This window comes from Aspergillus pseudoviridinutans (assembly GCF_018340605.1).
Source record: "Aspergillus pseudoviridinutans IFM 55266 DNA, scaffold_4, whole genome shotgun sequence".
Taxonomy (NCBI): domain Eukaryota; kingdom Fungi; phylum Ascomycota; class Eurotiomycetes; order Eurotiales; family Aspergillaceae; genus Aspergillus; species Aspergillus pseudoviridinutans.
The window spans coordinates 778,679-804,750 of record NW_025091284.1 but is presented as its reverse complement, the minus strand read 5'-3'; the positions used below and the strand labels follow the sequence as shown (position 1 = coordinate 804,750).

At 50.9% G+C, this 26,072-nt stretch overlaps 10 protein-coding genes across 10 annotated transcripts; 3 read left to right on the top strand and 7 right to left on the bottom strand.

The window, feature by feature from the left end:
* Positions 1 to 253: 253 nt before the first annotated feature.
* Positions 254 to 2,279, bottom strand: Asppvi_005719 (flavin-containing monooxygenase; the record flags this gene model as incomplete). The annotated part of the gene is made up of 3 exons (XM_043301634.1): positions 254 to 1,475; positions 1,530 to 1,938; positions 1,994 to 2,279. 3 exons carry the CDS (start codon positions 2,277 to 2,279, stop codon positions 254 to 256), a joined length of 1,917 nt encoding a protein of 638 aa, XP_043157569.1.
* A 1,038-nt stretch (positions 2,280 to 3,317) lies between these two features.
* On the bottom strand, positions 3,318 to 4,562 carry Asppvi_005718 (putative NAD binding Rossmann fold oxidoreductase; the record flags this gene model as incomplete). The annotated part of the gene is made up of 4 exons (XM_043301633.1): positions 3,318 to 3,830; positions 3,887 to 3,948; positions 4,007 to 4,108; positions 4,163 to 4,562. 4 exons carry the CDS (start codon positions 4,560 to 4,562, stop codon positions 3,318 to 3,320), a joined length of 1,077 nt encoding a protein of 358 aa, XP_043157568.1.
* Positions 4,563 to 6,745: 2,183 nt separating this feature from the next.
* On the top strand, positions 6,746 to 8,454 carry Asppvi_005717 (sugar porter family MFS transporter; the record flags this gene model as incomplete). Its single annotated transcript, XM_043301632.1, has 2 exons — positions 6,746 to 7,243; positions 7,315 to 8,454. The coding sequence occupies 2 exons, from the start codon at positions 6,746 to 6,748 to the stop codon at positions 8,452 to 8,454; spliced, it is 1,638 nt and encodes a 545-aa protein (XP_043157567.1).
* Positions 8,455 to 9,015: 561 nt separating this feature from the next.
* Asppvi_005716 (FGGY-family carbohydrate kinase) lies at positions 9,016 to 10,905 on the bottom strand (the record flags this gene model as incomplete). Its single annotated transcript, XM_043301631.1, has 3 exons — positions 9,016 to 10,068; positions 10,138 to 10,698; positions 10,765 to 10,905. The coding sequence occupies 3 exons, from the start codon at positions 10,903 to 10,905 to the stop codon at positions 9,016 to 9,018; spliced, it is 1,755 nt and encodes a 584-aa protein (XP_043157566.1).
* A 1,195-nt stretch (positions 10,906 to 12,100) lies between these two features.
* Positions 12,101 to 12,826, top strand: Asppvi_005715 (uncharacterized protein; the record flags this gene model as incomplete). Its single annotated transcript, XM_043301630.1, has 1 exon — positions 12,101 to 12,826. One exon carries the CDS (start codon positions 12,101 to 12,103, stop codon positions 12,824 to 12,826), a length of 726 nt encoding a protein of 241 aa, XP_043157565.1.
* A 408-nt stretch (positions 12,827 to 13,234) lies between these two features.
* Positions 13,235 to 15,998, bottom strand: Asppvi_005714 (Zn(II)2Cys6 transcription factor; the record flags this gene model as incomplete). Its single annotated transcript, XM_043301629.1, has 6 exons — positions 13,235 to 14,583; positions 14,639 to 15,322; positions 15,423 to 15,511; positions 15,568 to 15,707; positions 15,761 to 15,838; positions 15,897 to 15,998. The coding sequence occupies 6 exons, from the start codon at positions 15,996 to 15,998 to the stop codon at positions 13,235 to 13,237; spliced, it is 2,442 nt and encodes an 813-aa protein (XP_043157564.1).
* A 520-nt stretch (positions 15,999 to 16,518) lies between these two features.
* Positions 16,519 to 18,534, top strand: Asppvi_005713 (sugar porter family MFS transporter; the record flags this gene model as incomplete). Its single annotated transcript, XM_043301628.1, has 6 exons — positions 16,519 to 16,755; positions 16,838 to 17,000; positions 17,055 to 17,208; positions 17,265 to 17,730; positions 17,799 to 18,113; positions 18,181 to 18,534. 6 exons carry the CDS (start codon positions 16,519 to 16,521, stop codon positions 18,532 to 18,534), a joined length of 1,689 nt encoding a protein of 562 aa, XP_043157563.1.
* Positions 18,535 to 18,957: 423 nt separating this feature from the next.
* Positions 18,958 to 20,403, bottom strand: Asppvi_005712 (glycoside hydrolase family 5 protein; the record flags this gene model as incomplete). Its single annotated transcript, XM_043301627.1, has 1 exon — positions 18,958 to 20,403. One exon carries the CDS (start codon positions 20,401 to 20,403, stop codon positions 18,958 to 18,960), a length of 1,446 nt encoding a protein of 481 aa, XP_043157562.1.
* Positions 20,404 to 21,329: 926 nt separating this feature from the next.
* Asppvi_005711 (putative MFS alpha-glucoside transporter) lies at positions 21,330 to 22,949 on the bottom strand (the record flags this gene model as incomplete). Its single annotated transcript, XM_043301626.1, has 2 exons — positions 21,330 to 22,692; positions 22,765 to 22,949. The coding sequence occupies 2 exons, from the start codon at positions 22,947 to 22,949 to the stop codon at positions 21,330 to 21,332; spliced, it is 1,548 nt and encodes a 515-aa protein (XP_043157561.1).
* Positions 22,950 to 23,977: 1,028 nt separating this feature from the next.
* Positions 23,978 to 25,873, bottom strand: Asppvi_005710 (Zn(II)2Cys6 transcription factor; the record flags this gene model as incomplete). Its single annotated transcript, XM_043301625.1, has 2 exons — positions 23,978 to 25,476; positions 25,558 to 25,873. The coding sequence occupies 2 exons, from the start codon at positions 25,871 to 25,873 to the stop codon at positions 23,978 to 23,980; spliced, it is 1,815 nt and encodes a 604-aa protein (XP_043157560.1).
* Positions 25,874 to 26,072: the final 199 nt, after the last annotated feature.

The window sequence follows — 26,072 nt, the reverse complement described above, 5'->3', positions numbered from 1 at the left end:
ATCCTGAAATGGTAAAAATCTCTTCCCTATCTCTCCTCCTTTATGAAATAGATCGAGTCACTTAGATTCTTAAACCCGGTGATGAAAGAGCGGCCCTGCGATTTCCCTAGAAACACGTCCTAAGTGTCTCTCCTGCACTTGCATATTTGTTTGGTAGTCACGAATCTACCAGGTGCATGACAGAAACCCAGCCGTTTACGGGCACATTTGTTTGAACGCGGAATCATCAATCTATTCTATCGATCTATGGAACCTAAACTTTGTAAGGGGGTGGAGAAATGCCCTCCTTCAGAGCTTTCAGTCGCAAAGCCAATAATTTGGAGGCATACCGGGTCATTGGAAGGAAACCAACCATGATCCACATGTTGGGCACTCCCGTCTCCCGGTAAGCCGTCTTGTACTCGCCTTCCTCATCAATACCCCAAATAGGTCCGCATTGGCTGGCAATCTTCTCACCCAGAGTTGCTCGAATGGAGTCGATCATGTTCGAAAATCCGGTGGCAAAGACGACTAGGTCAAACTCCCTCTCACGGCCGCCGTTTAAGATCACCTTGTCTTCGGTGAACCTTTCAACGAAACCCGGCTCCACCTTGATGTTGCCATTGATAATTTCCTCGCAAGCACCGGCATCAAAGTAGAATCCACCGTTCCGGGTCTGACTTAGTGTTGAGTTGCCAGTATCGCGCTGGCCGCGCCATGTTCGCAGACCTCGGGCGTTAAGAGCTTCGAGTAGGGGCTTGTCGAGCTCCTCAAGGACCTTAGCGGTGCGCCTGGCGAGTTCCTCCCCAGGTCCAACTGGCGTAGAGAACATGAGACGATCCTGCACCTCGAGATTGGGGAGGTTGCCATTCTTGTCGGGCGCATAAGCCCCAAGCAGGCGAGGAACAGAATGGGTCAAAGACATGACGTAAGTCGGTGACCGCTGGAGGAGGGTCACATCAATTCCCAGGCGGGCGCACTCGTAAGCTGTGTCAAAGCCCGAGGATGAAGTACCGACAACGCAGACCTTCTTACCGACAAAGTCACGGGCGCTCTTGTGGGCGCTAGAGTGACGGATCACTCCCCGGAAGTCAGCCATGCCAGGCACGGCCGGGATGGAAGGGACACCGCATAGCGACGTGGCCATGATGAGTTGCTTAGGGTGCAGCGTACGAGTCTCCTTGCCCTCCTTGTTGATTACAACGGTCCAATTACCCTCAGTGTCCTGCTCGGCCTTTATAACCTCCGATTTGGTCCAGACATTGAGCTCCAGAGCGGAGGCATACCACTTCATGTATAGACCCTGCTTCTGAGCCGGGGTATATGTGGGCCAATGCTGAGGGTATTGGAAGTATGGTAAGGCATCGGGCCAGTGTGGGAAGTGCAGTGAAAGGTATTCGTAACGCTTCTTCCAGATATCTCCGACTTCCTCGCTGCGTTCGATAATCAGGTTTTCCATACCAAGGACTTTCAAGCGCGCTGCCATAGCGAGACCACTAGTAGAAATAAATTAGGATTATTTCATGGAGCTCACATGCATGGGTTCTTACTTTTGACCACCACCGATGATCAGCACCTCGGGGTCAACACTGTTGATGGCGTCGGCTCTCTGGCTCTCCCAGCTAGTGATACCGGTCATGTGCCCATCTGGTGCGGCCTGCTCGGGGAACTGCTTGAGGCTCTCGGCGACAGTATGCATGGTGTAAATTCTCCAGCCGTCTTGAGTGAGGACTGCATTGATGACGGCCGAAGCGAAAACAATCTCAGTCTCGAAAGATACAACAAATTGCAGCTGAGAGAAGTCCGGGTAAGGGCGAGACACCGACGGCGCAGGCTCGAGAAAGTCGAAATTTCTAGCCTTGGTTTGATGCAAAAGGTCGGTAGCGGCCTTTAAGATGGCCTCTCTGAAGTTAAATGTGCGGAAGTCCCAGGTGAATGAGAGCTTGTCACGCCACACGCCTGTACATCTGAGGTCAGCGAGAGCAGAGATTTCGGATTCTGAGAGAGGTCTCACCATAATCGAGGAACAGCCCAGCGAAAGCTTGCGCATCTCCCTTTGATGTGGCTGTAGAGAGACGGGCTACGATGCCCTCGGCCTCCTTCTGAGCATCGCAGTCGGCGGGGATCTCAACGCCTAAGATGTCGGTAGTGGGGAGACTGTGGTTGTACCTGAAGTCGTACATGAAGTCGTCCGCGACGGGCTTGTGGACCTGGTCATGGTTGAGCACTGCCTTCTCAGACTGGAGGGTAGCCTGAGACACGGAGTCGGTGCCAACGGATTCTTGAATATAAGGTGCCATTTTCTCTTCTTCTGTCAGGAAAGACGTTGAAAAGGAGCCTCTCAGTGATGTCCACAGTCTTTATCTCGCGAGAAAACGAACGGCCTCGAGCTGCTGATATACGCCGTTCAACGCCCGAAACATCAAATAAACTATATATGTCCTATGAGTCCACTCGATGAGAAGTCGATCAACTTAAATCTCCGAATCGGGAAAGTCTCGCCGCCTTCAAAGAGTATTTAGTTCGTCTACCACATGATCGGACAATCCCCGCACCCCGTGCGGTACCTTTTGTACGTCTCGCCTTGACTTGCTGTTTCTGGAAATGCCCCTCGGCGAGCTTTCGTCCGACATTGCCTCAAAGGGCTGATCAAAGCCGTGGGGGCGCTAACAATCCTTCTCCGACCGGGATAGTTTTGAGCAGGCAAAAGCATAGAATCACAAAATGCGGAGCTACCAATGCGCTGCAGGCGATCATCGCCAGCCAGCATCGAGTACGAGCAACGCTCATACAACCACTAATATGAGCGGTCCAAACACCGCAATACAACCATGGCAAACGGGAAGTATTCAGTAGGCTCGACCAACTGGCCCGACTTGCCTCTGTCATTGATCCAGTCTGGCACGTGCGGCGACATGCTGAGGATGAAACGAAGAAAAAGCAGTGTTTAGGTATATTCTATGGACTTAGCTCAGTGGCAGAGAACGCTTATGTTGTGTAATCTGCGCAAACTCCCTTGACAGCCCCGTTCGCGGCGCAGTTGGATGCTTCGGTCTCCTTATGCCATTGATTCAACATGGGGCCATTATTCTTCAGTACCGCCGTAATTTGGTTTATCTGGACAACTTATTGCAGAAGCCCTCAGTGATGAGATGAAGCGGAAGTTCTTCATAATTACGCCAAAGCTGATTTCTCGCACAGACATTTGAAGTCTGTCAACTTGAGACATAGTACAGTGGGAACATAGTACAGTTCTTCTTGAAGTGCCATGAAAATTGAAATGAAGTCTACCCGAACTATGTCTATTTGCTTTCTATCTTGTAATATATGCAATCGCCTCATAGCTTCATGATAGGTAGACCATTATCGTCGAAGTATACAGGCACGCCGTTGCGAAATGAGTACTGCAGCGCAGCGCAGATCTTGGCCGCCTCGAAGGCATCCTCTGGTTGACAAGTCAAGGGCTTGTTATCCAGCACMGCGTCGGCGAACTCAGCAAGGTCAGTCAGGAAGGTCGCATCAAAGAGCGTGAACGCATCAGGCACAGACTGCGTGCGAATACCGAGATGGTCGCGGATTTCAACATTCGACTTGGCGCTGATGATCGAATGTCCCTTGGTGCCACACAATCGGGTGGTGTCCTCAAAACCGCTGGTGAGCGTGCGACCGAGGTAAGTCTTGAAAATCTTGCCATTGGCAAATTCCACCAGGCCCCAAGCATTGTCGGCGTCGCCATACTTCGCCAAGTCCCCATAGACAGCCCGCTGGCCGAAGGCGATGACTCTGTTGACTTGCTTGTTGGGGTTAGAGAGGCCTGATTTAACGTTCAGCAGGTATCGTCCGGCGTCGACCTGAAGGTGTCTTAGTAGATAGGACCGGGAATGAGAGGAGAAATACTAGGACTGACGGTGTGGATACCAAAATCAAGGAAGATGCCACCAGACTGTTCAGAAAAGGACACGAAAAAGGCTAAACGGAATGGAATCAGCCTGCGGAAGACAACGACTGGGGGCAATTAGGGCCATACCGTTAGGGTCTGCTTGATCGATGCCAGTCGTTTCAACAGCGTGGATCTCACCAAGTGCTCCATTGTCGATTAGAGCCTTAGCCTGGCGGTAGGATTTGTCATCTGGCGCAACTCAGTCTCTGAACTCTGCCGAGCGCGGGACGTAGTGTTACTTACATCGGCGAGTGAAGGGAACGAGGAACTTGAGGTCAGGCCTAGAAGCAGACTTCTMGATCACTGCCTGGGTAGTAGCGATGTCCACAGAGATGGGCTTCTCGCACATGACGTGTAAGCCTAGATCGAGGGCCTGCAGGATCAGGGGCGCGTGTGTAGCCGTCGCGGTACAGACGAGGACCGCCTCAGCGCCACTGTTCTTCAGGCATTCTTGAGGGTCTGCAAAATACTTGACAGACGGGGGCAGATTCTCTGCAGCCCATTTGTCAGTGCCCGGCTTTGTATCGCAGACCGCGACGAGTTCTATCCGAGGCTGCTGGAAGGCAAGGATGCGGGCTCGAAGGACTCCCAGGCGGCCGAGGCCGAAAAGGGCAAACTTGACACGGCGGTCCCAGTTCGACATAGTTCAGGGTCTGTTGTAAGCTGACGTTCTCGTATTCGACGACGCGGTGGTGGTCGTTCCGATGTAGGCACTGTAGGCACTGTAATGACGAGAGTGAGTGATGGAAGAATGCAGACGTCTAGTCAACCGGTAGATTGCGACTTTACACCATCGGACATCGGCGTTATTTATTAACCTCTGGTCTCTGCTCTAGAACAGATCCATACTCTCAGTCGGCAGAACCACAGGCTTCCCCGCATGATAGGTACTATCCGTATCCGATACATCGTGTATCGTGCAAGAACAGAGGGGGAAACCGAGAATCGCCGCCTGTAGGTCATCACTGATGGTTGACCAAGGGGCTTCTCTCACGAGCTGCTTGGCAGGTACTCTGCAAAACATGTCGCGTGTGGGATCCAATTACATTGGCCCTTCGCGTGACGCCGAATGGCGGCGCTTCTATAGTGTCGCCGCATTCTTTCCATATCCAGTAATTTCTCGGGATATCATTTCTCGGGATATCATTTCTCGAGATATCATTTCTCGAGACAGAGATTGTTTGATATGGAAGCCCATTCTGTTTCGCGGGGAAAGTTCCCTATTTCATATTATGCTTCGCGCCAGCATCATAAGCTATATTAGATGAGCTGGGGTTGATGGTTCAATTGCGGTCACTAGGGAGATGAGAGTGACATCAGTAGGGCAGGGGAGTGTTAATCCGGCGCGTTTCTAGCTGCCCGGCTAACTTATTTGCCATGGGAATCGTTGAACTGTCTAGCGGAGGGTGTCAATACCATGAGGGCACCAAGTGTGAGGACCGTAGTAACACGCAATGGGCTTGGCGTAATCGAGGGAGTTTGCAATGGGAGCTTTGCAACATTTTCCCCGATACAAATTTTAGTGCAAAACACTGTCGAATGAGGCTTTATAACTGAGCTCGGGCTTATTGAACCTACCTAGTATGGTCCCACCCTCACTAAATAGCTTGAAGAATCACGTATATTGGTAGCATGTTGATCAGTCTGTCTTAAGACCGGAATATTGCTCTTTGAAACCAACCCAAGTTCCCTTCAGAAGTTGCGGCGTAGAATGCGTGGCCCAGGTATGATTTTCTTCAAGCAATACACGAAGAGCGAGCAATGCCTTTTGTTTGACCTCATGGTGAATCGATCTCACACATACGGATAGCCGTACTAGCCACGACCAGGCCCGGTGGGCTGTACTGGTTTGATGGAGCGATGCCACATATCCATAGCACGACGGAACTAAGGGTCTGGTCCACCGAGCGCATTGCAGCACGGTGACTGGGGCCCATGCGGGGAACCTTTGGGTTGTGTACTACAAGCAGAATCCTCGCAAGTTCCGAGTATTGAATACCAGCAACATGGAAGTGGTTGAGATACCAAATCTCGGGAAGGTTTCTCCCCGCAGACCGCGAGCATAGATGGGAAGGAAAGAGCAAGGGCGAAACTCTTCCCATGACTTCTCAAAAGGCAAAGAGTTCTCCGTACCGAGAAATGCGTTGAGCGGATGTTGTATCTGCTGCGGGGACATGGGTGCTCTCAGCATCGCATCCAAAGCAATATCGGAGCACATCGGCGCAGTGGATAACCAACCCGTCAGCCCATACATGATCATCTGTGGGTTCAAAAGATCGGTAAGGCTCGCAAGGTCCTACCAAGTCAGGTTCGCTTCCCGCTTTAGAGAAAGCTTGACGAGATAGGAAAAGGAAAACTACAAATAATAAGTCACCTTATCTCCTGACCAACGAAAATCTACCTAGGATTGTAACAGATTAGGTATCGTTTCATAGCCATCGGCGACCCCTGCCTCTTTTAGTAATAAGTCCAAAGTAGCAGAAACTCAAATAGTCTATGACCAACTCATCAGCTCTGTGTGCTCAGGGCAAGGCGTATGAACGTACGCGTGCCAGAGAACTCAGCATGGAGTCTTTGAAAATCTGGGGAAAACTTCTGCCCCGGATGTCTCAAAGGACTCCACCCCCGCAAATGAAACTCTGGAATCTAAAAGTTTTAATCTTTCCGGGCGTTATGAGAAAGAGAAACTCTTTTTCAAAAAAGGCATGATTTGGCAAGGGGCGAATATAAATAACAGCTCGGGGGACATCAGTTCGGCCCCCAAGTCCTACAGCCATCATCTTGCTCTTTTCTTGAGTCCATATCACCCCTTCATCTGCATCGGCCATGGCTATTGACGAAAACAAACAGCATCTGTCCAGCAAGGCTGACGGCGCGGTGGTATCATCAGAACACAATGAAACAATTATTGCGGATCCGAGCTTCTTGCAATCCATCTCGTACGGCTCCTCGGGGGTTAAAGGTCTTCTCAGCTCGAAATATGTCTTCGGCGCGGCTGTCCTCGCCTCTCTGGGCGGCTTCTCTATGGGCTACGATATGGGAGTCATCTCCATCATCAATGTTATGGAGCAATTCCACCACGCCTACCCCTTTGCGGAATCTGCCTTTGGCACGGAGTTTATGACTGCAATGCTGTTGCTGGGTGCTTTTGTTGGCTGCATCTTCATGCCCTATGTCGCTGACCGGTTCTCGCGCAAGCGGGCACTGATGGTTGTGGTTGTGATATTTGATATTGGTGCTATTCTCCAGACAGCTGCACCAAACTATGCCACTCTTGTGGCGGGAAGATTTATTGGAGGTATAGGCGTTGGTACGCTTGCCATGGTAAGTGACTAGGCAAGTCCGTTGCAGTTGCATGTACTTGACCGGAATATTGACTTGGGTTTGTGACAAAGGGTGCACCTCTCTACATTTCCGAAATTGCGCCACCAAACATCAGAGGGACACTCTTAGTTTTGGAATCGATCTCCATCACATCTGGGGTCGTGATCGCCTTTTGGATTACATTTTGCACGAGACATATCGCCAGTGAAGCATCATTCCGGCTACCCTTCGGTGTGCAGATGGTCACCGCCACAGCACTGGGACTTGGTATTCACTTTTTCCCTTATTCGCCCCGCTGGTTAGCCCTTGTCAATCGCCGCGACGATTGTCTTCGCAGCCTTACGAAGCTGAGAGGCTTACCTAGTAACGACGACAGGGTGCAGGCAGAGTTCCAAGGAATCATTGCTGAGATCACCTTTCAGAAAGTTGTCCAGGCAAAGCGACATCCAGGAGCTACTGGGCTTAAGCTTGAATTCCTTGGCTGGCTAGATCTCTTCAGCCGCAAGTCCTGGAAAAGGACAACTGTGGGAGCTGGCGTTGGCTTCTTCCAGCAATTTTCTGGCATAAACGCCTTTATCTACTACGCACCGACTCTATTTCAGGCGCTTGGCCAGTCTTCTGAGCAATCTCTCATTCTATCAGGTGTGTTTAACATTTTGCAGATGATCGCTGCCATAGTGTGCTTCTTGATCATCGACAAAGTTGGGCGTAGACCCCTAGCTATCTTCGGGGGTTTTGCGTGTGCTGCGGCATACACCGTCATCGCAGTCCTTTCCGGGCTGTATTCAACGGATTGGAAATCTCACCTGGCCGCCGGTTGGGGCGCTGTGGCGATGGCGTTTGTTTTCATCCTAGCCTTTGGTGTCTCCTACTCCCCGCTTGGATGGGCCCTTCCCTCCGAGGTCTTTTCAACTGCGACTAGATCCAAGGGAGTTGCGCTCGAGAGTTGCACTGTTTGGCTCTGTGATTTTGTGGTCGGGATCTCAATCCCAAGTATGATGCAGAATATTGGCTACCGAACATACATCTTCTTCGCTGTTATGTGCTTTTTGGCTGGGGTGTGGGCTACGCTGCTGGTTCCGGAAACTAGTGGGAAGACATTGGAAGAACTGGACGCGGTATTTGGGGACACCATTGGACAGGAAGAGAGAGAGCTTGCGAGTGAGGCTGCCTACTCGGCGGGAAGTACCGTCAGAGCAACCACTGTGTAAAGCGGAGCAGTCTCTCTCTCGGGTCCTGTTGCAATCACTGAATCTAGTACGGTCTGGTATTGGGCTGGGTCCAATGGAATTTGTTCACCCCTGTTTGCATTGTCTCTCATTTTGTTTCTGCTGTTCCCGGTCTTTCCTTCTTCACCTCTCTGAATGGCCTCAATACTGACAGAGTCTTCTTTCCATCTCCGCTTCTATCCACATCGTAGATGCTCTTCATCTTAACAGCGTCTGAGAGCATCAACGGAATTACTCATGCGGGACGTTCCTTGATTTAGCTACATATCTTTTGTAACAGGAAATTCCGATGTCATGTGATCTAATGTGATCCTGTACCTATGTCAGTATTGATGTTATAAAAATTCTTTATCATGGTCTTCTGGTACATATGTCGCTGTCCAAAGCCCACCTCCGTATGAATGTCTATAATTGTTCCCTAAAGTCTGTCGCTTCAGCTGTCGCTTCAGCTTCCTATCATCTTTTACACCAGAAGATATTCCATGTTATCGAGCTTGTTTTGACCTCAGCGTTTGGTAAATTCCTTTTGCGCGGTGTCTTCGGTCATTGTAGGGATGCGATCATTCTATCCACCAACTCTCGATATTCCCGCTGCCTGCGGCATTGCTCGAGGAAGACTTGGTATTTTGCGAGGATAAGCGTCTTCTCATGGCGGTTAGTTGTCGGGTAGACAGCCTTGCCATGTTTACTCATGCGATCCATAATTGTCCAGAGATCCGTCGTCTTCCCCTGCTTATCTGAGCTTGCCGCTTTGGCACCAAGCATCGCAGCACCGTGGCAAACCGCTGCGTTGACATAGTAAGGAACCACAACCGGCATGTCACATGCGGATGCAATGAGGTTCACCAGGATGTTATTCTGGCATTGGGATCCGGACATGAAGATGGAGGAGATCTTATGGCCAGCCTGGTTCATAACTTGGACGATCTGCCGTGTCTGTAAGGCGATGAACTCCAATGCGCTGTAATATAAGATAGCTAAGCTGTCCACAGATACGTCGCTGGTAAGACCAACAATGGATCCCACCATATTTGGATCAGCTATTGGAGAGCGGTTGCCGAAAAGGTCACCGTAGAAAAAGAAATGGCGTGCCAGGTATGCAATGTGTGGAGCATGCTGCTCCTCTGCCATTTCCTTCAAACGCTCGTTCAAGAAGGTGAAGATATCAGTCTGACGGGACAATGCAAGCGCTTTGGCTTGCCCAGCAGCCGGATGAGTCTCCAGGACGTGATGGATGAGTTGACCTGTTGCAGATTGTCCTCCTTCTGCCATCCAGCAGCCGGGAATAATAGTATCCCGGTAAGGTCCCCAAACGCCAGGCACGAATATAGGACTGGGCGACATGACGAGGTGGCACGTTGATGTACCAGCAACAGCAGCAAGGCGAGTAAAATATCCTTGTTCCCCCTCGGCCCGCGATTGGATGTTCATTGAAGGCTCGGCGAATTCTACTTTAGCTGAAACTGTTCCTATCCATCCGGCATAGGCGTCGATCACTCCGATGCCTACGGCAATACCCGACGGTAGTCCCAACTCCTGCGCAGCCTTCTCACACAACCACCCGGCCAATTCTCCGGCGTGGAGATGTCGACCGTTCTATTTCGATACCGAAGGTCAGTTCATTTGGCCCCCCACAACAAGAAATGCGCCACGAGGACATCTCACCTCTCCATTGATCCCACCAAGGCAGTGGAAATTACTCTTGCTCAAGGTTTCAAGCCCAATCTGGTCCAAGAAGTCCTTAGGCCAGCCAGACGCACTATCATCCCTCTCCTTTGGCAAGTACCCCTGCTTGCAGATGAGGCTACACAGGCTCCTAGTTTCGCTACCGGTAGCTAGATGTGTAAGAGCATCTACCAGGTCATAGAACTTGCATCTTGAGAAGCTTTCCGCAGACATGTTGTTCCGTAGCCAGAGAATTTTTGGTATCTCCATCTCCACTGACATCGCCCCTCCTACGTATTGGAGGACTTTGTGACCTGTTGCGTTGATTCGTTTGGTTTCCTCCACTGCTCGATGATCCAGCCACAGGATCACATTCCGGTCGGTATCGAACGCAGGAGAAGTAACCGACACGGGACTGTCATCTTCGGTAGAAAGGACAGCAAGGGAGCAGGTTGCGTCGAATCCGATTCCCCGGATCATCGTCGCCGGGATGTTATTTTCCCTGACGGCGCGACGTACAGCGGAGCATGTAGAGCGCCAGATGTCAGAGGTCGACTGCTCCTGCGGTTCCGACCAAGGATTAGCACTTCTCCCAGTCTGGCTTATGATGGATAGACGACAGCTTACATAGTGGCCCTTTCCTGACTGCCATAGCTTGATATCCTCAGACGCTAAACCGACAATATTGCCTGCGTCGTCGATGATGCAGGCGCGAGCACCCCCAGTACCAACATCAATGCCAATATAGTAGTTCAATGAAGACTGCATCGTGTTTCGCAGCGGCTCTACTGAAATTGACTTTTCATAGGGGAGATATGACTGAAACAGGAGTGCAGTGTCCCAGGGAGAAGCCGATGGCAGAAGTACTCAGGGCAGGGAAGAGCGGCCGGGCCTACTGACGCCTTCGCAACGTGACTCGAAATAAATTCATCTATATTCTTCCCCTTTTTATTTGATTAATGTATTTATTTTTTATTACCGCCTCCCAACAACCGAAATTTTCCATTCTGAATAATTCTGAATACGGGTAAGCTGGAGTGGAAGCACGAGGAGGAATTGCCGCATTTGTGGGGTTGCCAGAAGTTGTGCTTGTAGCAGGCAGTTCCGGCGGTTTCGCCATTTTCCCCGAAGGAAGGCTCCGCATAATTTTGTCCCTTCTTCCCCCCACTGATTCCGAGGAGGAAATCCTCCTGTTCCACCATCTGCTGTGACTTGAACATGAACAGTCATGAGAGTCATCGGAGCCGGCCAAAACGGCATTAATCACCGACGCAAAAATCATGCAGCGTCTTTTCCACGGAGAGATTTGCTAATATCTTTCCTCCAAATTTGCGTAAGCGTAGAAGGATACTTCCTTGCTGTGCAAGTCTAAAAAGAACTTCCCACTGATAGTCGTATATATGAGATACCCTTGCCGCTTTACTGACTTAGAGATTCCAAATTTCTCATCATACCCCAGCGTGCACAAGCTTGGTCTTCGAGATGGGAGAAGTGCCAGTAAGTTATCTGGATTCTTAAAGATGTTTGTTGTAAGTGACACAGCACAGTCATCTAACCCCCCTTGTCACAGAATACTTCGTTAGTACTTCGAGATGTCGGCCAGTTGGTGTTTGAAGATCGCCCTGTGCCACAATTGTGCGATCCTCATGATGTCCTCGTGAATGTAAAGTTTACAGGCATCTGTGGCAGTGATGTGAGATGATCTCGACGCGGATTGGAAAAAGCTTAGGTGTTAACAGAGTTTCTGTCTATGTACCAGGTTCACTATTGGCAGCGCGGCCGGATCGGCCAATTTATCCTGCAACGTCCTATGGTCGTCGGGCATGAGTCCTCAGGCATCGTAGTACAAGTGGGACCCGAAGTGACCACACTCCAAGTGGGTGATCGCGTCGCGCTTGAACCGGGTGTGCCTTGTCGGCGGTGTATGTCATGTAAGACGGGACAATATAACCTGTGCAGCGAGATGGCCTTTGCGGCAACACCCCCGTACGATGGCACCTTGGCTAAGTACTACTCCCTCCCGGAGGACTTTTGCTATAAGCTCCCCTCCAACGTGACTATGGAGGAAGGTGCCCTTGTTGAGCCGCTCAGTGTTGCAGTGCACCTGGTTCGACAAGGAAAGGTACAACCAGGACACTCGGTCGTCGTCTTTGGAGCCGGACCTGTCGGCCTCTTATGTTCTGCCGTGGCCCGGGCGTTCGGAGCGACCCATATCACGGTGGTAGACGTGCAGGCCCAGAGACTGGAGTTTGCTCGGAATTACAGCGCGACATCGGTTTTCCTCTTGGACAAATGCGCGTCCGCGGCAGAGGATGCCTCACGGATGAGGCAAGCTAATGAGTTTGGAACTGGGGCAGATGTTGTGATCGAGGCGTCGGGTGCAGAGGCTGCGGTTCACACTGGTATTCATGTTTTAAAGCCGGGTGGCACCTTTGTCCAAGGAGGCATGGGTAGAGAGGAGATCAACTTTCCGATCACTGCAGCCTGCACCAAGGAACTGAATGTTCGAGGCAGTTTTCGATACGCAGCGGGTGATTATAAACTTGCAATCGAGCTTATATCAACCGGCAAGGTGAAGGTCAAGGACTTGATTACCAAGATCGTACCATTCGAAGACGCTGAAGGAGCATTTGAGGATGTTAAGGCAGGAAATGGTATCAAAACACTCATTGCTGGGGTTCGAAGCTAGAGGACCGGCACCTGAAATCCTGTACCATCATCGCCCAAGATCTTGTTTCTAATACAGGATACTGTTGTATATAAAGCATCTCATAGATTACGATAGCGGTACTACAGGAGTGAAAAACAATTGTGATGATTGCATTCATCATTTGCACCGTGGCACAGATAATGTCTACTGCCCTGACTTAGGAAACGCTGCATGCGCTGCCATTGGGTCATCGTCCATACATTAGACGAGACAGAAAGTTTACGGACACGGATCAGCGCGAAGGAGTCGGCTATTATCCTCTGCTCTCTCTTTTTTTTTAGAGACCAACGTATGTAGAGGACAGCACCAGACGGGATAGCATTAAGGGTATTGCGGTATCGATCATCCAGACGGAACAGCTCATTGCCGTCAACTCCTGAAGGAAAGCTATGCACCCCTCACTTCTCTAACGACCTGCTCCAAAATCTCTTTATGTCTCAACAGGTCCGGTGCCTCCCCCGCCCAGAAGTCAAATTGTGCCAGAACCTTCCCAATCTTCCCTCCAATCGGCACCAGTGAGCCCGACACGTGAGTGGCTCCGGGGTCAGGTCCCCAGAGCGTCTCGGCACCACCGGGGATCCACGCGGCATTCCCACTCTTAACTACGGCCAGGAGAATGAGCGATGCGCACATAATGCTTCGGAGGTCATACCATAGACCATGATGGCGATGACCGACCGAACGCACGTCCAAGGTCCTAAGGTTACATTGGATTCCTGATGCAATCAGGGCCCGAAGGACAGTCAAGTCCTCATTATCCAGCGACGCCCCGCAGACGTTGAACTGGTTAGACGGAAAATTGAACTCGTGGGAGGCGGCCGTCGGACGCCCGGTGGTGAAAGCTGGATTCAAGAGACTATTGATGTGGCCATCGCGAGTAGATTGCTCCGGAACAGCTGACCGATAGGTTGCGTAGCCATCTTGCATTGATGTACGAGGGTAGACCCCGATGTGAATAAGATAGTAAAGGAAGGGTTGATAGAGCCACGTTTGCATTTCAACAAGCCGGTTATCGACCGCCCAGCTGAGTTCGCGAGAGACATGGCTCCCTTCTAGATGCGGTGCGCGAATAAGAGATGTCGTCTCATAGCGTTGCATCACAGGAGGAAGATGTGCTGACCAGGATAAGACCTGGGCTTCAAACTCCTGACCGATGCGAAGGAGTGGTTTGATATCCAGCCACGAAGCAGGATCTTGGCGGAAAAAAGTATTGATGATGCGGTTGCCGATGCGCCGCAACGCGATCTCTGTAAGGTAGTAATACCAACTTTCTTCCTCGTTGCATAGGCGCCTGGCATGCTGTCGTAGTTCGCGTTCTTCTTCCGCTCTCCTTGGGTCGACATCGAACGGGCCAAGCGGATCCAGCGCCATATCCCCACTACCAATGGAACTTCTGTTAGGAGGTTGGGAAGTGGAACTTCTAGGAGCGTCGGTTGCATTAGGTGATGGAGGCGAGGGGAAGAGGCTGGGGTATTCGCCATTGCTGAGTTCTGACTGTGGAAGAGGGAGCTCGACACGGAACTCGCATTCGGACTTGAAACACGACCAATACAGGCTATGCTCCAGCCGCCTGATCTTACGGTCTGCGGCACTTAATTGTTGTGACGGAAACCCCAGAGCCCCTACGAGACTCTCGTCTACACCGTACGTCGCCTTGAGATGCAGATTGAAGAGGACAGACGCGTGGAAGAAATACTGCCACGACAGAACAGGCCGCAGAGCGTACATCAGGTATACTAAACTCGGAACGTTAGGATATAAACATTGGGATTCTTCTAGGATGTGACCTACCACCTGCAAAAAAATAGCATTGAGCTCCTAGCAGGGTGTGCTTAAGTGAGCCAAGACGACGACAAGCGAGAGTGAAATATGCATCAGCTTGCTGCAGATTCTGTGCATAAACCTGCGTAGAGCGACTTCCTGGGGCCGAGTTGACGGATGCGCAGGGCAGAGCTGACTGCTGAGCGGCCGAGGGACAGTCGAACGGCTTCGCGAGAGCACCAAGCGCACATGCCAGAAGTACGAGACATGAGAGGCCGTCCCAGCCAATGCCATGGGCCGCACACTTGCGGCCATGCTGCACGAGGGATTCTACGTCGAGGATAGGATTCTTGGTATGGACATTTTGCAGGAAGTTGTCGATCAGGAAAGGGATTCGCTCGTCATCCGGCGGTTGGAGTCCGCTGGTCTGCGCGGCTTCATCGGCCGAAGCCACCTCGGAGTTTGTCTGAGTTGATGATGATGATTTGGCCTTTTTGGATTGGAAAAGCACTCCGATCAAGGTGTCTTGTGAATATTTTTCTCCAAAAATCTCCCAAGTCAAGACGGTATCAGCGCTCATCTTGCATGCCGGAATTTGAAGGAAATCTCCGGAGCTCTCCAGGCAAGGCAAAGTCTTCGCCGTATTGCTTTCCTTCTGAACGCTGCATGGCATCGCACCGAGCCGTCCTGCTCGTGCTTGGCCTTCATCACTGCCTTTACAGCCACATCAGTCAGTTGATCATTACGACTTCTCCTCGTCCATTTCCCTTGTCATTTTCCTCAAATAACAGGCATTCTGAATGGGTGTTCTTACCTCCTCCATGCACTGTATCTTTTAGGTCACTAATTTCTTCCCTTAACTGATCGATCTTTTCCAGTAAGGTGCGAGTGGCTAATTCGAGTCTGCCGTGCGCCACGTTAGTATGAGCGATGTCCAAACGGGGAGTCCATTCCCTTACGTGAGGTTCTCAGTGGCTTTCTCGGGATACTCGCATGTCGAGCCGCTGGATTTGCAGACGGAACAGCAAGGTTTCTGCTTGTCACATTTGACCTTCCGAAGCCGACAAGACTGACAGGCCGCCTGGCGGCGCAGGGTGGTCTGCGATTGTTAGGTTCTCTGCGAATCCATGCAATTGGCTGTTTCGAGCACACGAAGACGACATCAACCGCCACATCGTGGTAGATATCCATGTATTCCGGCCGAAATTTCATCTCCACAAAAGCGCTCTCCTCGGGAAAGAATTTTGGGGTTTGTGGGGGGGTTAAGGGACAGACAATGACAACTTACCCTGCCGTCTCCAATGACGCGCCGTCTTTTCCTCGCTAGGGGTTCCCCCAGCCCGTCCGTGCTCGGGTTACGAGTTGAATCTGGGGACGAATTGCCGGCCATCGACAGTGAAGGAAGGGAAAATAGACATGGTGGGTAAAGGTGCAGGTGCGGCGAAGACGCCGAGGGTTTATTTATGGGGGATGGCTTGTGTCGGGGAACTCGGGCAATTTCCCCGATATCACAAGCAACTCCGTATTGCCACCGCAAGGAACCGCACCATACCAGTTCATTCCAGGGAACCAAACTGTGACCTCCACAATAAAATATCAGACGCCTAAAAAATCATGCGAGGCACGTGTTCATCTACCCAATCAGGCCCGCATTGAGCTCCCAAATGGCTGGCCGGCTAAACCTTAAAAACTCCGGAGGTGCTGGATGACTTGTATACAGGCACAGACAGTCTGAGAGATGCGCTGCCATTCAAAACGCAACTCATCCCCAGGTTTTGTCAGCCCTAATATTCTAGTTTTTCTGGGGAAAGTTGCAATCCATCTCTATCAAGAAATTTGCTGTCTTCTACCTCATATTGTTCTCTCTTTTCTTTTTACAAACACTCGTCATAATCTTGCTACTGACCACAATGGTCCAKATTGGAGCGCTGTCCAAGCATAATGTGGCCAATAAACTATACAAGCAATCTCTTCTCAATGCTGTTTGTATAGTGGCCGGAATTTCCATTTTCTTTTTTGGTTATGATCAAGGTCTGATGGGTGGTGTGAACACAAATCGGAACTATGCTGAATTGATGGGTTTTGGTTACTTCGATGAACAACAGGGCAATGTTGTGGTGACCAAACCGCTGCTTCAAGGGAGCATTGTAAGATTATCTTTCCTGTTCTTGCTACTAGGATGCCAAAGCAGAAGAGAACACAGCTGAAGATTGATATTTGACCATCTAGGTTGCCGTTTACTACCTTCCTGGAACCCTCTTTGGCTGTCTCCTGGGCGGTTGGTTCGGTGATCGTTATGGCCGGATTTCCACAATCGGCCTGGGCGCCGTCTGGTCGATTATCGGCGCCTGTTTGCAGTGCTCGGCACAGAATGCAGAGTGGATGTATTGCGGTCCGTTGCCCATCGACTTAAAACGTCGCGCAGGAGACTGACAATTGGCTACAGCCCGCGTGTTTAACGGTATTGGGACGGGCTTATTGAACGCCGTCACTCCCGTATGGGCCACCGAAACCGCCGGCCACACATCTCGAGGCCAGTTTATCGCGCTGGAGTTCACTCTCAACATTTTCGGAGTCGTTGTGGCTTATTGGATTGAATTGTGAGTGATGCACAGGACCTGCTATCTGTCAGCGACAAGTCTAATAACGTCCATAGTGGGACTTCCAAATACTATGACCCCGTCTCATCCTTCATTTGGCGATTCCCCATCGCCTTTCAGATCGTGCCACTAATCATCCTCGCTGTCATAATCTGGTTCATGCMCGAGTCACCTCGATGGCTTGTTAAAGTGGGCCGCGAGGAAGAAGCACGCTTTATCCTAGAACGTTTGCGAGGCGCAGATGGCGACCTAGCCGCAGCCGAATGTAATGATATCGTTCGCATCAGCAATATGGAAAAGGAAACCGCCAAGCAGCAGAGCTATTTCCACATGTTTTTTGGCATCGGGTCGGGCAAACTTCACATCGGTCGCCGCGTACAGCTGGTAATCTGGCTGCAAATCCTGCAAGAGTGGATTGGCATCGCCGGTATCACCATCTACGGCCCTAAGATATTTGAAATCGCTGGCATTTCGGCTGGTGACCGCCTTTGGGTGACCGGCTTGAACGATATCACATATATGGTACGCCTGTCCATGTCCACGCCGTGTTTGTTGATGTGAATTTGTCCGGCTAACTACTCTCTTTGCAGTTCGCCACCTTGATCTGTGTCTTCACCCTGGACCGGATCGGTCGGCGCTGGACCCTCTACTGGGGTGCGGTTGGGCAGGGTATTTGCATGTTCCTCGCTGGAGGCCTTGCCCGTGCGACMATGGAGGCCAGCCCAAGTTCCCGTGGGGCTGTCGGTGGTGCGGCCACCTTCTTTGTGTTTCTCTACACCATGATCTTTGGTGCCACTTGGTTGACTGTGCCTTGGTTGTACCCTGCCGAGATCTTCCCCCTGCAGGTCCGTGCTCGCGGTAATGCATGGGGGGTCGTGGGATGGTCGATCGGTAATGGTTGGACGGTAAGCATGCCCCCGAGTGCGCAGTTGTTGATTACCGGCGCACCGTACTTACAGCCTCTACGAACAGGTACTTCTCCTTCCGACCATTTTTGAGCGACTCAACGAGAAGACTCTGTACATCTTCGGCGGAGTGAACTTCCTCAGTATCCTCATCGTGTGGGCGCTGTATCCTGAATCGAGTCAAAGGACGCTGGAAGAGATGGACCTTGTTTTTGCTAGTGATAGCATCTGGAACTGGGAGGCAGAGAAAAACTTTGCCAAACTCAAAGCGGAAAACCCCGACCTAATTCAGACAGGGAAACGGACAAACAGCGTGATGGACGCGGAGAAGGGCGTCTTATCTTCTCGAAGAGGGAGCGGTGCTTCCCTGACCAAGTCCAAGCCAGATGCGTGCCAGGTGGCTCAGATCGAGGGGAAGTAGAAGGCATGGCTCGCGATGCTTATAATAGTTGCCTCCGGCACCTAGGTGATTTGTGAGATCTTGTTGGAGGGCTGGGTTTAGGTCGACGCCTCCAAGCTGGGGTCTTGAACCCTGCCTCAGATAAAGATATCCAACTGCGTTAGCTTTAAACCGTAGCTTAGAAATCGATTTTTTTTGATTCAGATACATCCTTTGGAGACGCAAGGCGGTGCTCTCCACTTAATTGGCCTATCAACCGAAATTATCAGCCCAGTATCTGTTACCAGCTGAGCGTGAGAGGGCTTAAGAGTATGACCGCAAGGCGTATTATGACATAACAGCAAGCAATCGTTCATGAATGTTCTTCTATGCATGGTATTTAACTGTCATCGACTTTGACCACCCGGCCCTTCTGAGCCCTTCTGTTTTCTTTTATAATCCATTTTATCGCGCTTTCACTTTATAAGCGTCTTGAGTTAGCACCAGGTTTAGCTCCTGCCTTTGCACACAGTTTTTCAATGCAAATGAAGCAGCCAACTCTTCCAGCTCATCCTTGGTCTTTCCCTCAAACAGCTCCGCAAACTCCCAGGTGAGATATTCGCTGACCAGACACTCTCTAACCACCCGCTCCACCTGGCGATCAAACGTCCATACCGGCGGATATTTCTTCTTATGAAGATGCACGGGAATCATCTCCTTCAGCTTCGCAATAAACGGCTCATACACATGTCTTACACCCGTCTTATCAGTGCACCCCCAGAAATCCACACCAAGGCGCTGCTTCTTCTCCACGAACTCGCCAATAAGTTTCATATACGGCGTGTCCGGATTGACGTAAACCATCCCCTGATACCCGATATCCTTGTATAGCCAAATACTCCAGCTGACATTGGAGTCCGCATAAATCCGTAGCTGCTCACGGAGAAGCTCAACGCGGGACTGCAGGACTTCTTGCGCATTCTCGCCCCTCTGCGGATCCGGGTAGACGGGACCAAACTCGCCGTTCCAGATGGGGACGTTCCAGTCACGCATGAACTGGACTTTTCGATTGAACTGGGACTTCAATTTTGCTTTTTGCTCCGCTGTGCCAGTGTACAATGGCTGCCCGGGGATAGGGAAGCCCATCGTTGCATAGTCGTGACAGGAGTAAACCACGTTGGGGAGAATACTGTCGAAGTGAGAGAAATCCATCGAGTAGGTGTTTCCGTCGAGAAAGAGAATGTGGTTCGGATCAACGGCGTGGATGGCGGCATGAACGCGGCCGTACCAGTCTAGGAGTCGAACGTGTGCTGGATCGGCGGGTTCATTGAGAGGGTTGTATCCCGCGACAATGGGATCATGGGCATAGTGTTTCGCAATAGCAACCCAAAGGTCAATCACTTGATCTTGAAAGACTTTGAAGTCCCAGAACATCGCGCGCGAGAGACCACTATCGCAATGCCAGTCTTGGTTCTGGCCGCCTGGGACGGCATGAAGGTCAAGTATGACGTAGAGGTTATATTTTCGACAGATTCCCACCACCCTGTCGAGCATGTCGAAGCCAGCTTGCTTGAAGACCGGTGGATTTTCCTGGTCGTCAATGAAGTGTCTGTAGTTGAAGGGGACCCGGATGCAATTCAGACCCAACGATGCGAAGAATTCGGCATCTTCTTCGGTGAAGAAATGGTGTATCAGTCGGTCGAAGAAGTATTGTGCTTTTTCTTTCCCTAGGACAGATGCCATCGACGCGCGGTGTTCATGCTCGTGGCCTGGGTATCCGGTGATGAAGTTCTCCATGTTAAGGAAGCCTCCAATTGCGGCACCTTTGAGGATGACTGGCCGGCCATGGCCGTCGACTATGTCTGTACCAGACACACGCAGGAAGGAATCTTGATTTGCGTATGAGCCCATGATGGCCGGCGAGAGTATTTTCTGACTTGGCTAGGGATAGAGATTACTCGACTAGCTAAGACGAGCATACGAGGAACTATCCCATGAAGATATCAGCGAGAAATCTTAGCAATAAACATCGTGATCTTATATGTGATCGTCCCATAATACATCCACTTGCTCGTTCGCCATACAATTGAGCTACTTCCCGACACTCCCCGACGGGTCAGAGACTCCACCACAGTAGTAACCTTCTCGCCCGAGGTCGGATCAGACTACCGAATGTAAACTACGGTGTAAATATTCCAGAGTACAATTATCGAGTGTTAAAGTTACTAAAGGCGTGCGCCGAGAGGAGGTGGCGTCAACTTATCCGACACTCCGCGACAAGGGCCGACATAGCCCACTTCCCCAGGTCTGGAGGTTTGGGGCAATCCAACCCGCTAAAAGAGGTTGTCCGTTCGGTGGATCGTAACCTTCAGAGTGACTATTTAGGAACAACAACTCGAACGAGTCGTTCCTCAAAATTGAGCCTCAATTGTTAGCACCGTTTACCCCGTTCTAACTGTAACAACTCCGCCACATGTAGCATATGTGCTCTACAAAGTTGGAAGACCTATCGACCATATGTCATTGGCTTGATATGATGCGCTATCTGTTTGTTCTTGGTTGGCTGACTAACCTCGCCCATTCCTAGAGTTGTCTGAGGTATGGATCTCGTATAGATTACTCTTTTCTCGTACCATTTTACTATATCATGTACTTATTACATCCTAAATTTATTCTGCAAGAGCTTCAGGATCTTGAGCCATACGCACTTTGCATGTGTAGATGCTACCGACTTCGAACTCTGAACAGACAGACATCCACACGCACCGACACCCTTGTCCCAGAGCAGAGCGCCTTGCAACAGGATAACCTGAGACTACATTTCGAACCTTGTCACTTCAACCAATCTGGTACGAGCCCATGTGCCTCGGCGGAACCCGAGTAGAGAACATGATATCGATCTCCTCAAAAGTCCGACCCTTGAGCTCCGGGATATACACCCAGCTCACAATCGTAGCAACCGTCGCACAGCCACCAAACACAAACCCTACCTTGCCTTTCATATTAGCCTCATCGGGATTAACCATATACGGAACAGCAACATTCATCGCGATGCCGAAAACTGCCTGTACGGCTGTAGCCAAAGCTGTGGTCTTCGCGCGCAGCAAAGGGGTCGAGACCTCGCCTAACAGGACAAACGAGACGGCCCCAACAGTCATAAAGTATACAAAAGCGTAGATAACTGTGAAGGATGCTTGGACCCATTTCGCTGCGTTGGAGGGGACGACGTCCATGATGCCGATGAGAAGGAGCAGAGCGGTGAGAGTTGCCATTCCAGAGAGGAACAATTTCCGACGGCCGAAAGAATTGACGCAGAACCAGCTGAGGAAGTTGCCAAAAACACCGCAAGCTGTGACGCCAACACCTAGATCGAAGGAGTGCGTTGTCTCCAGCCCGGCGAGTTCGAAGAAGTACGTTGAGTAACCCAAGACGAAGATGATCCCGACGAGATGTTGGCAGACAAATCCACCACAGGAAATGGCGCTGCGGAGTAGATTTGTACCGCGAAAGCAGTCGATGTAACTGGCCTTTGCTTGCTGTGCGCTCTCTTCGACGGATACCTGGATTGTGGTTAGTAGAGCAGAGACGTCAAAGTCCTTCCCCCATAGCTTATGGAGCGACTTCCGAGCCTGGTCCATGCGGTTCTTTCGAACTAGATACCAGGGAGATTCCGGAGCAAAGGGAAGTCCAGCAAGCAGCACCACCGAGAAGAACAGCTGCATTGCAAACGGCCCAGCGAATGCCCAACGATTCTCCCGCTCACCAAACCCCTTAATGACTGCATTAGACAGGAGCTGACCAACGCAAATACCCAAGTTGACACCAGCAGTCGATAAGCCACGCAGCACCACAGGTGTAATTTCACTGCAAGTGAGCGGCCCAAGCGTCAGATAGAGTCCCAAGCCAACCCCAAGAATGAGCTTCGACACGAGGAAGGCGCCGCGGGCGTGCGAAAAGATTTCACCTAAGGTGCCTCCAATGCAGATGATACAAGCGCAGAGAAGAGAGCGCTTGCGCCCAACCCTATCTGCCATCCAACTGCAGAGAAATCCACCAAAAAATTGGCCAATCGAGCTGGCAACATTGAACGCGGACTGCCAGTTCGCAGGGAGGATCGCTTCCCCATCCAAGACGTATCCGTATTCGCGCCGAAAGGCAGGGACTGAGATTACTGCGCCGTTGATTTGAGCATCGAATCCCCTGTATATAGCGTATAAGTGTTGGTGGCTTTTCAATTGTTTATCGGGGAGAAGCAGGTGGTAAAGAACCTACCAACCGATCGCACACATGGCCCAATAAAAAGACCATGCGATAATTGCCTTATGGTGCTTCACAACATAAGAGAATGTCACGGAATCTTCGACTGAATGAACCGCATTTATGTGTTCTTTGTGGCTGACCGAAGTCTCCTGTTTGGCAGCGTCTGCAGAGAGCTTTCCTCCCATTGCGTCGGACATTGTAATAGAGTAATCAAATGATAGACGTAGAGAGGAATGGGTAGCGACGCCTTTGCTCATCAGTGTCGCTTGTATATCCTAATGATCGGCCATCCGGGGTACTGATATATTTGCGGAGAACTCCCCAGACGAGTCTAACTACTGGGACGCTAGACACCGCTAAAGCCCAGATTCAGGCCACACTAAGGTAGTGAGAGAATCGGCTTAGCCATTTGGCTGGATCTCCGACACTCCGCGAAGCCCAGATCAGGCCATACTAGGGTAGTGAGAATCTTGTCCACTTGGCTGGGTCTGCGACACTCCGCGGCTTGCTAAGGTAACTTAACTCTGTTAGTGCTCACTAGTATCCAATGATTTATGGCCAAGGGCTAGCGATGGGGTAAAATCTAGGGCTGCCAAGGTAAGTGATTAACCACGTGATGTCTCAGAGACTAGCAGAAGCTTTCGTCAGGAAACTTAAGAGTGCATTCCACGCAGACACGATTGCGCGGTACTGGTGAGTGGGACGTGAAAGGAGAAATGCCATTTAGGCTATGGGTGCAACTATCCTATCAGATTTTGCGGTTTTTGCTTTCCCACTAAATGAATGAAGAACCTAGCCGGTATCAGGTCAGATTATATTGATTAGAATGGAATAAGTTACTCTCTTGATAAGTACTGTAAGATAGATCTATAATTAAAAAAGAAAACAATAGACTGGCTAAACATATAACTAAAAGTTCTTCCAATTAGATTAGTATATCCTAACTATGTTAAAGCTATTTAGACTTCGATTTACGTCAACTGAATTGTCTCTAACTCTGTACCACAGTAATTAAATTGAATAAAGATTATATTACTGGAATCAGTGTAAAGAGCTCTATCTACTGGTATTAGTTAGAAGTTAATAGCATGTTGGTGTGCGGGAGATCACAAACCCGTGATCTAAACTAGACTAAGAGAATCCTAAGCAGCGCTTACTATGGTGTAGGGTATAGAAATTCTTAGTTTAAGACCTGTAAAGGATAAGCAAAAAAAGGAGGTTCCCGCTAGATATCGACCCCTTCAACCCTCCCCCAAGCAGCCTCAACAACCCTCCCAAGGTATGCCGCATCGGCCGACTCGCCTGCCCAATACCGATTCATCTCCACCGCTAAAAGCACGGCTTCCCTCCACCCCAAAGGCATCGTGACCCCGCACTGCCCCTCTTTGTCCAACTGCCTCTGAATCGCCAACGCGGCAGCCACGAGTACCAGCGCACTCCGACTACAATTCCGAAGCAGAAACAGTGTCCCGTGGTGCCGATGCTTATAGCCGGCGTGGTTAACCCACAGCCTCTCAGCATGCTTCTGTAATCCCTTCAGCACAAGGCTCCGCAGTAATACTCTCTCCCCATCCATCGGAAACCCGCTAATCAGCGCGTCAATGAAGGGCCAGTAGATACTTTCGTACAGATTGAGCAGGTGGCCACGAAGGACAAACCGGCAGATATCATCCGTTTCTGGCGGCTGGTCAAGGGATAAAACCCGTGGCAGCCGGATAGCCCACTCCTCCGCTTGAGATTCGTGGATACGGGTTGCTGTAGCTAATCCGTCGAGGAAATGCTCTTCGGGTAGTGTGGGGTAGAACTGCACGATTCCCTTGGCGATGCAGGATGCTAAGCGGCGGAGGGAGATTTCAGATAGGTAGAAGTACCATGATTGTTCCTCGCGGACGTGGAGGCTTTCGCTCGGGTCGGGGAATTCGACATCCTCGTTTACGGGGGGTGTAGGGAAGAAATGTGGGTATGTGACCATTTCTGTTTGCGAGAGGGCGAAATCGGGGACGGGCAATTGGCTGCGGAGTTCACGTTCGGATTTCCAGGAGGACCAGTAGATTGTTTGTTCTCGGCTTAGAGTTCGCCGGCCGCGGGTGCGCTCGCTGTGCACCGGATCGAAGACCTGGGTGTCGGGTGAGGAGGGGGTGGACTGGAATTGGAAGGTTTGACAGCATGCAAGGGCATGGAGGAAGAGTTTCCAGGCGGTGTCTAGTTGGAAGACGGTAGCTGCGTATACACCGGACAGGAAATAGCATTGTGCTTCCAGCACCCTATCTGGGCCGTCCACCGTCAGGGCTAGTCGCTTCTGTGCGGCTTTGTAGAAGGAGCGGGCACTGACGATGGATGCCGAGTCCTTTCCGGGTTGGTCGGGGCCCTCAAATGGGGTAGCGGTTGCCCCAAGGGCGAGAACAAGAAGGGCAAGACATGATTCTGGGGACCAGTCTAGCCCCTCAACGCAAAAATAGGCGACTAACCGGCGCGTATATGTTTCGTCGAGCACAGGATTTTTGACGTGCACGTATTGGAAAAACCGATCGAGTAGCGGTCGAGTGAGTCGTATTTCCAGGTTATCGGGTGATAAGCCCTTCCCGGTGTCTGTGTCGGTTGAGGTCGAGGCTAGACCCTCCCCGCGCGGGGGAACTGGGGTTAGATCAAGAATCGGCCACTGGCAAATAGCCTCAATAGACGGAGGCAACAGTCGAGTCCGGTCTACGTCAGAAACTGTCTCGCCTGGAGAGCAGTTTATAGCAACCGATTTAGACCGCCCAGCATGTACCTCCAAGTTTCCTAAGTTTTCAATAGCAGACTGACACTTCCCCATCGCATCTTTAAGCTCGCTTAGCTGCTCCAAGATCTTGATACTCGCGGGATCGAATCTGGATAAATCGACGGCGGATTGGATGCACTGAGCGCCAACCTTGAGACAAAAGGAGCATGAGGGCTTCCGATTGTCGCATTTGGTGCGCCGCGCACGGCAGACCTGGCATGCTGTGATCGCCCTTTTGCGGGGGTATGCCGCGGCTCCGCGTGGGGTCCGCCGTATGTCGCCGGCTGTGGATGGGCTGGGGAGGTTGGATGGAGTATCAGTAGAGGAGGATTCCATCACAAATGCTGGGTTTTGTGCCATGTGTTGATGATCTCGGACGCATATGTCGCCTACTTCCGGGAGAGTCGCGGAATGTCGCAGGACTAAAAGCTGCGGGGGGGGAAGCTGGCACTTTTTGGGGTCGGTTAAAATGCCGGGATAAGTTGAGTGGAGAACAGGCTAAAGTAGGCATAAGTTGGCCGATAAGCATTACCAACTTTATTCTTCAAATACAAAGAGA